Source organism: Anabas testudineus, chromosome 6, assembly GCF_900324465.2.
Source record: "Anabas testudineus chromosome 6, fAnaTes1.2, whole genome shotgun sequence".
NCBI lineage: Eukaryota > Metazoa > Chordata > Actinopteri > Anabantiformes > Anabantidae > Anabas > Anabas testudineus.
In genome coordinates, this window is record NC_046615.1 from 22262373 (window position 1) to 22272760 (window position 10388).

The window sequence follows — 10388 nt, forward strand, 5'->3', positions numbered from 1 at the left end:
CCTCAGTTTGCTCCAGGATCCAACAGGTGCTTCATCAACCTCCTCCTCGTCACGTCCGTCTATCCCTGACCTTCCTGCCTGTGGCTGAGAGCAGAGAAAAGACGAACAAAGATCAATTCTGTAAGTTTCATGATATTTTTACCAACACATGCAGAGACTTTTCTGAGCCACTGCTGGGACACTAAGAATCTGTGACATATCAAGAACCTTTGGATCCTTGTTGGTAGAAACCATTGCAAACCTCTGCAGGACACATTTTACCACTGTGGCTGAGACCTGAAGGACCCCTAAACATAGACTAAAGAAATAAAAAGATTAAATCAGTAAACACAGTCTTGATCAGACATCCTGCAGCTTTAATTCTGAAATTAAAGATGTGTTTGTGTTCAGCAGGCAGAGCTAATGATGCCAGAAATTAATCAGAATTAATCACCAGACAAAATGAAAACTAAGTGTTTTCTCTTCCAGGTCATTTAGACGAATCGAGACCGACAGAAATCCACGACCACATCGTCAGCCTGCGTCTGTTTAAACCAGATCACATGAACCTGGTTCACAGGTGCACCCTGTCTCACGCTGTAGCTCTGATTACATTTACTATCTACGAAAGGTTATCAAGGACTCCATGAATCTCATCAATCAGCACTAGAACCCCAACAAGTCTCTCTCACATCCAGAGGCCTCTCCAGGAACACTGGAGCAGTGATGATGAACAAAATGTTCATGCAGACTAAACATAATCTGAGAATGTGAGGACATTTAAAGCTTCACAAGGACACAGAGTAAATGAGCTGCCTCAGATCGTACAGCTGCACCTAACAGAGAGTTATTTTACAAAGTGTTCTTACTTAAACTCTTTATTCATGTAGAAAAATATGTAAGAACATCAGCAAACATCATTCTTTCTGTCTAACTGGAGAACAAAATCAGGAAAGCAACACAAAATTATTTAAATACACAAATTCTCTTTGCATATTCTTTTGTCCCAGCATGTACACACACACACACACACACACACACACACACACACACACACACACACACACACACACACACACACACCATGAATCTCCCCCATCACAAAACAAAAGCATCAGGAAATCACATGGAGTCGTTTTCCCTTTATTACAATCGTCCAGTGGTGATCATGTGGGGTCAGTGATCGACCCTTTAACTCGGAGGTCAAGTCTCAGAGTTCGGCAGCTTGTTTTCAGGACAATGTTAAAGTTTTTGTTTGTCCGTCACGTCACTCCTCCGGCCCGCTGAAGCCGTCACTGAGCAGGAAGTGAGGACGGAGCAGGGATAAGATGGGCCCCCGTGGGGCCCCTGCCAGGCAGTACGCCTCATCCACACTTATGCCGCGGGAGCGCAGCGTCTGCAGGGCGCTGCTACAGCTCTCCCGGCCGCCGCGCGACGTCACCAGGATGAAGCTGAGAGGGCTGTCGAGCATGCCGAACGCCCGTCGCATCTCACCAAGCTGTGCAGAGAAACTCTGCAGAGGAAGAACGAGAATTACCCGTTAAAGATCAAGTGCCCCTGACTGCAGCAGATTTTACAGCTCTGTCAGAATAAAAAACTAAGCATCAGCAGGACGTTGCTGTTTGCACCTGAGCGGCCTGTCGGCTCGCCGGCGTTGGGCCGGTGTCAGGCTGGACGATGGAGTCTCCACAGAACAAGACTCTGAGTTGTTCTGATGAACATGAAGCTGTGTGCTGGTCCAGCAGCGCAGAAGGAACACCTGGACCGACGACAAGAAGCAGGATTTATCTTCTAACATCACACTGATCAATAATCAGTTATTAGTAAAACATCCTCTGACCTTTCAGGAGAAAATGTTTCACATCAGTAGAGAGATCAATAGAGATTTATAGTTAAAATTAAATTAAGTATATTATATATAAGTTAGTGTTAATACTTTGAGAATTAAATTGCTTCACTTAGAGCACTGAGAGTATTTTAGTTAGTTTTTATGCTGCAGTCACTAGTTTCTTGTTTTTTTTTTTTATCTTTCTGCAGCTGGAGGTTTGATACTGAGCTCTCTCCACTCACAGACACGTCTGCGTCTCATATTTAGCTTTAGATTATTGTTACTGTGTTGGGTGTGAAGGTTCTCGTCAGGTTCTAATAAATAACAAATAAAGAAAGTTCCCAACCTCTCTGTGATGCCTGTGACGTCTCGTTTCTGTCTGTTGAAAGGAAGAGTTGAACTTTATGTTGCAGTAAACTCTCCACAAAATCCTCTTCACTGGAAAAACAAAACCTGCTGACTTCGAGTCCTGCAACAGAACAACAACACGTCAACGCCAGCAACAAACTCCAAAACTCTGTAATCTATGTGCTGAACGTTTACATTACCGTAATGTCTGCTGTTGATAGGTAAATTACCGTAATGTCTGCTGTTGATAGGTAAATTACCGTAATGTCTGCTGTTGATAGGTAAATTACCGTAATGTCTGGTGCTGCTGATGATCCGGGAGCTCTGTTGCTGCTGTTGGCTGTCAGTAGTGACCAGGACGACGTCAAACAACAGCGACTCAGTAGGATTTTCCTTCAGAAGACATTCATTCACTCTCTTCAGTGCCTGAAAAGAAAAAACAAAACAAAAACAGAAATATGAATTAAGATCATCTGTAAATTTCCTTTGATGACTTTCACCTTTAATGGATGTCGAACCAGTTTTTTAAGGTCATAAACCTCATAGTTATGACTCAAATCCACATGATTAAGACACTAATTTAGACATAGTTGTATTTCTAGATTTCCTTCAGTTACTTAGGCGAACAAAGGAAGTGCATCTTTTATCAAAGCCGAGCTCTAGTGGATAGTATGTGGGAACTTACAGGATCTAAGCTGCTAATCAGAATTCTAAACACCAACAAAAACAACAATTGTTAAAAGTTTTAAATTAACGTTTAACCTGCATCAGGGGGAAAGCGACGCCCACTTCGTACGCCTCATCTCCATCAGCTCCAAATTCAAACACTGCATGAGACGTTACTGCAATGACCACTGCACGCTCAGCGTCTTTCTGCAGAGGAGAAACAGAAACTACATCTTCATCTGCCCTTTTTACCTGACATTAAGAAAAACAGCATACGTAGAAATACTAGAATGTAGTGATACTCTGCATGTGTACAACAAATTTTACATGAAAATATGGTCAATGTTTACCAGATTTTACGTATTGATGCAGAACACTGTAAATTTCTGTACTTTTTAAATACACTGCTGGACAGTTTGTGAATTTTATGTGAATTGATATCTTCTAATAATACACTCAATTCACTGTATTTATTATTATTAATGAGAAACTATGAAATAAAGTAGACATTAAAGTAACAAAAATAGAAATATAGAGTAAAAGAGAATGTAAACACAAATAAAATGTACCTAAAATACAGTATCTGAACAGAATGTACTCAGTTACTTTTAAATCAACAAACACCAACATAAAACCAGTTTGGAACATTACATCACATTATGATTAAAATAACCTGGTCTCTACACACACACACACACACACACACACACACACACACACACACACACACACACACACACACACACACACACACACACACACACACACACACACACACACTTTTTTTTGTATATGAGAAAACATTCTCTCACTCTTTAAAGATGTTTGTTGTGCAGACACTTCCTCATCTTCTACGGTCTGAATCTCCATTATAAAATGTGCAATTTTCTTTTATCGTTGATATTTGGTGAACTTTAGTAATTTCTAACACATGATTTGAGATTGTTTGTCGATAAATAGGACTCGGTCAATAATTCGGCAAACATTAAACATACTATGCATTAATTTTTGTTAGTTTCTATCCTCTCTCACTGAGACAGAAGGTTTGTAAACTTAAATGCAAAGTGGACGATAATGTTTAAATGGATTATTTGAATGTAATCTGGTTGGAAACGTGAGCTCAATGGTTGTGACCTGACCTGCATCACTGTCTTTAGAGATGACAAAGTCCTACTGACTTCAACCTTCATCCAGGTGAGTCCTACCTGCGTCACGTCCGTGTTCTGGACCGTGGAGACCATGTCCGCCTCGCAGCTGGGACCAATCTGTCGAGCTCCTCACCGTGATTTCACTTTTCTGCAGCGCTGCAAGTTCAGCGGAGCCAAACTGAGTCAAAGTACTGAGAAGTTCCCCCCAGAAACACAGACTCCGCGCTTTAGTTCCGCCTGTGGGGAAACCTGACGTTCGCTTTAAGAGCGCAGCGTGATGACGTCACGTCCTCGTCAGCTGGTCACCCAGCTGCGCTCATTGTGTCAGGTGAGACGCCTCGGTCCGGTCCGGTCCGGCTTCACCCCTGAACAGTCACATCTGGATCAACTCTGTGGAGCAGGTTTGGGCGTTTGGTCTGGAGCGGTTCTGAGAAGAGGAGAGTCCGGTTCGGAGCGCGGGGGGACAGCGCTTCGGCTTCGGCTTCGGTTCACGGTGAGACTCCTTCCCTGCCCCGTCCCTTCCTTCACAGCCTCCTTATCCCGCTGCTGTGAGCTGGACAGGTGGTTCTGATCTGGACCTGTTCCTGTAGATCCTCTGACTGTGACACCAGGACCTCACCTGTACTCACCTGTACTCACCTGTACTGACCGACCTGCGACAGGATCAACATAAACAATCTGAGAACTGATTTTAATTGTTAATGTTTCAGTTAATTAAATATACAGGATTAAAATGTACAGTCATCGATGGTATATCAATTTAAATAGGTTTTTAAAAATCCACGTTTTTATTGTTTGTAATCTAAAACTTTGTCTCTGTGCTTCACTGGATTCAGGTTGATGGACACAAATGACTGTTTTATCATCAGGGTTTCATGGGATTTGACAGGAATGAGGAGTTGGGAATAATGTTTCCACCATGCTGTTAAATTTAATTTGGATATTTGTTCACAGGAAGATGTTTGTAGACACTGTAATCGCCCTCTTTCTATTTACTTATCACTAAGTGATAAGATTAAATTCTTTTAGTAATGCTAGAGCAAATATTGATGTATTTAAGCAGCGCAGCTGAACACTCCTTATAATAATCAAACTGACACATGAGGAAATATTTAATTCTCCAGAGGAACCAATATTTGGACCTTTAGACTTTGAACAACTCATCCTGAATTCAGCCACTTCGCTGTCTTTGTTGTGAAGTCTGCAGGTCCTGATCAGTCAGCTGTGTGCAGGTAGAGAATCAGACAGACGTCATCAGTCATTGAGCCGACAGCGATGAACATGAACTTTTGTTTTCATGCAGTCATTAAACAGTCAGTCGTTCCTGTACTGAGTCTCTACCTGTGTCTGAGTCACACAGGTAGAGAATCAGACTGTTTTTTTTTTTTAATTTATGAGGAGCAGTCCGACCAGTCAGACAGCTCAGAGGCTGAACACACCTTCAGTCCTCAACAGTCAACCGCCGGCACCTCGACAGCCTGTGGAGACTGTGTGTTTAGATTTGGACTATTTCTCAGCAGATTTTGTGAATTCATGTTCGTTCGCGGCGACATGGAGAAGCACAAACGGGACGCTTCAACCAGCAGGTCAAACATTTTGCATATTCAGTGGAAAAAGTTCAACTTTTACAACCTGGATCGGCACATCATGTTCCCCAGAGGAAGAACTCAGCTGACCCTAGTGGTGCTTCTTCACCATGAGGCTCACATCAGTGGTTGAGCAACTGTTGGACGGATTTCCATGAAGTTACTGCGTTATTATATATTGCACGGTGAATTACTTGGTGAAAACCTGGCAGCATCGTCATCAGGTCCAAATTGGGAGTGGTTAATTTGAAAATGTAGTAAAATATTAAACATTATTACTGCTTAGTGTCACAGATTCCAGCTGTGCAGCTGTTTCCAGCAGCTGGACTAATGTCACCTACAGTAAACAACACCCGTCACTCGGGTCGGCTGGTTTCATGTCTACAGGTGATTTACTGTTGGAGCTGCAGCAGTTCACATACAGTGAAAACAGTCTGTCCAATGAAACCTGCGAGTTGTGCTGCACAGATTTGGATTTTGTCTGACTGTCACTGAAAAGTGACAGATACGGTAGATAAGTATGTGAACTTTTAGCAGTTTAATGATTTCTGCATTAATTTGTCATAAAATCTGATCTGATCTTCATTGAAGTCAAGACAATAAGTGCTAGTTTTCCACTAGCACTATAAATTTTTATGTTTTTTTTCACAATAAAGACATTAAAGATCAGAATTATTTTATTATATTATTTTAGACACATTATTTTTGTTAATACTGTTGACTTAGATGAAGATCAGATCACATTTTATGACAATGTGTTGATTCGAACTTTTCAGTGATGGTCAGCTGTCCTCTGTGTTTGCAGCTTGTTTGTTCTTAGATTTTCTTTGTGCACTCACTTCGTGTGAAGTTCATATGCACAGTAGAAAGTTGTATTCTGTTAAATTACAAATATCAATGTGGAAATTGATTGTTCAGCCGTAATATTGGGTCATGAAATTAATATTGGACATTAGAGTTTGACCTGACGCACTCGACGTAAAGTTCGTAGTTATGATGCTGTGGGACCATGACTGCATATTTGAATATTTAATCAATCCGTGCAATAGCAAAAGTATTTCAATAAAAATGAAAAGAAATCACCAAAGTCAGTGAGTTCATCCTGTGGGGAACATGACAACATTTTGGACCTTTGTGGTGGACTGACCACAGTGTTTTCTTTGTCTCTGCAGCTCCATCATCGGTCATGTTCATATAGAGGGCCGGAAACAAACCGTCCACCATGAGGAAGCGTCTGACAAATCCGTTTCCGAGGCCATAGACGGGACGAGTTTTCTGGATCAACCTGAGTCGCCCAACACGTCCGATACAGAATGCTCAGAGGAGGTCCAGATGAAACCTCAAATCCCCGTCAGAGAGCCGGAGGAGCAGAGGGAGGTGGACGGAGAGCAGCAGAGTGATGCTCAGGTAGTAAAACACACCTGTCAGATCTGTGATGAAGAGCTTAAAAAGAAACATAAGTGTTGTTGTAAGTGCTGGTTTGACTGAGGCTGGATACTGGTTCATTACAACTGGACTAAAGTGCATGTTTATTACTGCAATAAGTGAAATGATACCAGGACTGAGGGGATTGATAGAGAGAGCCACCAAGACAAAACAGACGTGCTTTAAAAGCTGCAGTTCCTCCAGAGGTTCTTGTTGCTGGGATGGTTCTCCCCTTCCTGCTCCCCAGCGGTCGTGTTTGCTCAGTCTGTTTCCTGTTGATCTTATCTGTTTGGTTAAAGACTGATCGTCCTCCAGCTGCTGTCTCGGTTCAGCCCAGCCAATGTTTAGACTTTAAAAACTCAGAGATAAAGTGTTGGGAGTGTCAGTCGGGGGAAGGAATACAGAAATGGTGCCAGATAAACAATCATAAAATGATCATGTGACCCAAAACTTCATGATTCCCTTTAACAACAAGCGCGTCATGTGTCTGAGCCTGTGTTGTCACTTTATTGTCCCTCCTGGAAACGTCTGCTGTCTGATTCCGATTGGATTTAGGTTAAATAATGGAGGTAGATGTCAACATTTTATTTTATGTGCACCTAGATACGTTAACACAGCAGGAGATGGCACTTCCCTCTCCACAGGTGAAACACACGTGTTGTGTTAAGGTCGGCTGATCCAAGTCCTGTGTTGAGTTGATGCTGTGTGTTGGGTCATTAACCTGCTGGATGACGTAGCAGACAAAGTGTTTCAGTACCTCTGAATTCATCAGTAAGATCAGTGACCCTGTTCCAGAAGCACCAAGCCCTGAACCTACTACTACCTCTCTACTGGTTTGGATCAGATCCTTTCTTCTGCCATTTTGTTTGAATCCTGGTCTCATCAGCCCCTAAATCCTCAGGGTTCCGTCTTTCTTATTCTTCCTGCTGATGATAAGTTTGCAGTTTGTTGTGTTCTGGCCTCTGTGTTTGTGCTCATGAAGTCGTCTTCAGTGTGTAGTAAAAGTCTTTTAGCCCTGATCTTTGGAGGTTTAACAAAGGATCTATTCTTATTCTTATTGTTATTCTCATTCAAATATTGATTGTTTTTGTCAAATATTTCACAATTAAAGTTAAAATAATTTTTTCTTTTAAACTTTTAAAAGTTTAAAAGAAAAGTAAATCTGATCTTTTTCCTCTGACCTGTAGTAGAATGCTGATGCAGTTAGTATGTATATTTATTTACTTCTTTAAAAGTAACGTCCACCTGTGACCTTAACCTGTGCATGTACCTGTCTGTCTGTCTGTCTGTCTGTCTGTCTGTCTGTCTCTGTCTGTCTGTCTGTCCTGTCTGTCTGTCTGCTCTGTCGCTGTCTGTCTGTCTGTCTGTCTGTCTGTCTGTCTGTCTGTCTGTTTACCTCTCAGGCCGGTCTGGGATCGTTTTCGGCACCTCTACAAGACGACTCGAGAACAGACCTGAACGAGGTCAAAGGTCATCTAGAAATTGCTTTGTTGGAGAAACACTTCCTACGTGAGTTCAGAGAATTTATTCAATCATATCGGTCACATCCATCCTCCTGAGCCACCTCCTCACTTTCCTTTTTACCAAATAATCAGAGTACGAATACATTTGCTGCAAAAACAGTGTTTGCAGTTTAGCAGAAGAAGAACTAAACTAAACTCAAAGGACAGATTTATGATAAGATGCAGTTAAACCGACTTCTACATTCTGATCATTAGTGGAAACATATATATATATATATATACAGGAAATATGAATTACCAGGATTATATTCAACAGTTCCACAGAAGGAACCGTGGTGCGGCGTGGTGGCAGATTTCAAGCTCTCAGCTTTACTTTAAAACAGCTCATCATGAGCAGCTGTGCCAGGTGACTGAGTTACCTGAGTGATCGTTTATTCTTTGTCACCACTGTTCCTAAAAATGTCACACGGACGCTGACAAACGAAGTAAGATGAGTAATAAACAAATTAGTCAAATCAGTTATGACTTCACTTTTCTTCCACCCTTTAATCCGCGCTCGCTGTGCACGTGTTGATTGACTGTTCGGTCAACATGGCTCAAACGCTGCACAGCACAATAGCATGCTGGGTAATCCGTCAATATCTGCCCGTCTGTTTTATGTAACACACACAGCTATTAATAACCGTGCAGACACCATCTGACACACGCTGTGGCACACGAGGACACTGTCTCGTATTATAGTATTTATAAGAGTGAAATGTTATTAACCTAAATTAGCTGTTGTTTCTGTTAATTAAATAGATATAAAAACAGAAGAGAAGGCAGATGTTGGGACCCTACGCCTGCTCTGTCTCGCAGGAAGCAGCTATGGCTGAAACATCAGCTATATAAATAAATTAGGGTAGAAGAGCGTGTGACCACCTTCGTTATTCGTCATCTGTCACCATCAGAAGCACCTGGATTCACCAGACGGTGTTTACTCATTTCAGTGGTTCTTCACCAGGCAGCAGCATTATCTAACAATTATAAAACAGGTGATAGCATTTATTCTGCAGTGAAGCATTAGGACATTTAAAACGACTCTAATCTGATTAATAATCTGTGTCTCATGTGGTTTTTGATAGAAATAACTTGAACTGTTCTCACCGTTGTCATTGTCCGGGTGCTGAATGTTAGAATACCTGTTTTGTCACCGTCTGTGTGTTTCAGAGGAGGAGCTGAGGAAACTTAAAGGAGTCCAACGTGGACGCACTGAAGCAGGAGCTGGAGAAGGAGCGCTGCAGACGCATCGACCTGGAGCAGAAGGTCAACGACGCCCTGAAATCCAGGTAGTAAAACTTCATTTGAAACAGGCAGAGCAGCTCGTTTCTCTGGGTTTACTGTCTGGGCTCATTGTTTCTGTCCTCTGGAAACTTCAGACTTGAAGACTCACCTTCACGGACACCTAAAACCCCGCCCTCTCCTTCACCTGCAGGCAGCAGCACAGGTGAGCTGAACAAACATGCTCACCTTTAAGTAGAAGAACTGCAAAGTGCAAAGTGAGAGCAGCTGAGAGTTTTTCTGTAAACAAATAAACTCGGTCTGGTCACATTATCAGGTACACGTCCTGAACATCAACCAAACCTTCTCTCCATGTTGTTCTGCATCTTTTAAATGAGTAATTCATGGTCGTACCAGTCCAGTATTGTGTCTGAGCCTCATGTACCTGGAACTTTGCATCTCAAATTAGTGAAAGTTATATTCTTACTAAATAATTCTCTACATTTTCAGCTAATATATTCTGCTTCTGATTTGACATGTGTACTACATTACACATGAGCCTTGGCAGTTGTTGTCAGCAGGACTAACAAAATGTGAAAGGCTTGTTATTGCATGGCATGTTATTTATCACAAATCAGGCTACGGAGGGTATTAGATGTGTATAGAACAGAGCGACAGACTAGGT

The 10388-nt window shown here is 41.9% G+C and overlaps 1 protein-coding gene and 1 long non-coding RNA gene across 4 annotated transcripts; one reads left to right on the top strand and one right to left on the bottom strand.

The window, feature by feature from the left end:
* Nucleotides 1-825: 825 nt before the first annotated feature.
* Nucleotides 826-4208, bottom strand: LOC113166289 (cytosolic 5'-nucleotidase 1B-like). Of its 3 annotated transcripts, none has more exons than XM_026366350.2 (6): nucleotides 3961-4208; nucleotides 2918-3028; nucleotides 2446-2581; nucleotides 2154-2276; nucleotides 1608-1738; nucleotides 826-1492 (listed from the first exon to the last, which is right to left on the bottom strand). In XM_026366350.2, exons 1-6 carry the CDS (start codon nucleotides 4060-4062, stop codon nucleotides 1247-1249), a joined length of 849 nt encoding a protein of 282 aa, XP_026222135.1. In that variant the 5' UTR covers nucleotides 4063-4208; the 3' UTR covers nucleotides 826-1246. The 3 variants fall into 3 exon arrangements, with proteins under 3 accessions (XP_026222135.1, XP_026222136.1, XP_026222137.1); XM_026366351.2 differs by having other exon boundaries at nucleotides 4027-4202; XM_026366352.2 differs by lacking the exon at nucleotides 3961-4208 and adding an exon at nucleotides 3391-3430.
* Nucleotides 4209-6875: 2667 nt separating this feature from the next.
* On the top strand, nucleotides 6876-9676 carry LOC113166303. The gene is made up of 3 exons (XR_003299167.1): nucleotides 6876-6962; nucleotides 8384-8489; nucleotides 9653-9676. It is a non-coding gene; the product is annotated as an uncharacterized LOC113166303 (long non-coding RNA).
* The last annotated feature ends 712 nt before the right edge of the window (nucleotides 9677-10388 follow it).

Excerpts from the sequence above, each read along its gene's own strand:
- LOC113166289 (XM_026366350.2), bottom strand. The coding sequence starts at position 4,062 with ATGGTCTCCACGGTCCAGAACACGGACGTGACGCAGGTAGGACTCACC. Across the intron at positions 3,029-3,960 it reads CTCTAAAGACAGTGATGCAG|AAAGACGCTGAGCGTGCAGT; the intron begins GTCAGGTCACAA and ends TCTCCTCTGCAG. Across the intron at positions 1,739-2,153 it reads GTCACAGGCATCACAGAGAG|GTGTTCCTTCTGCGCTGCTG; the intron begins GTTGGGAACTTT and ends TCGTCGGTCCAG.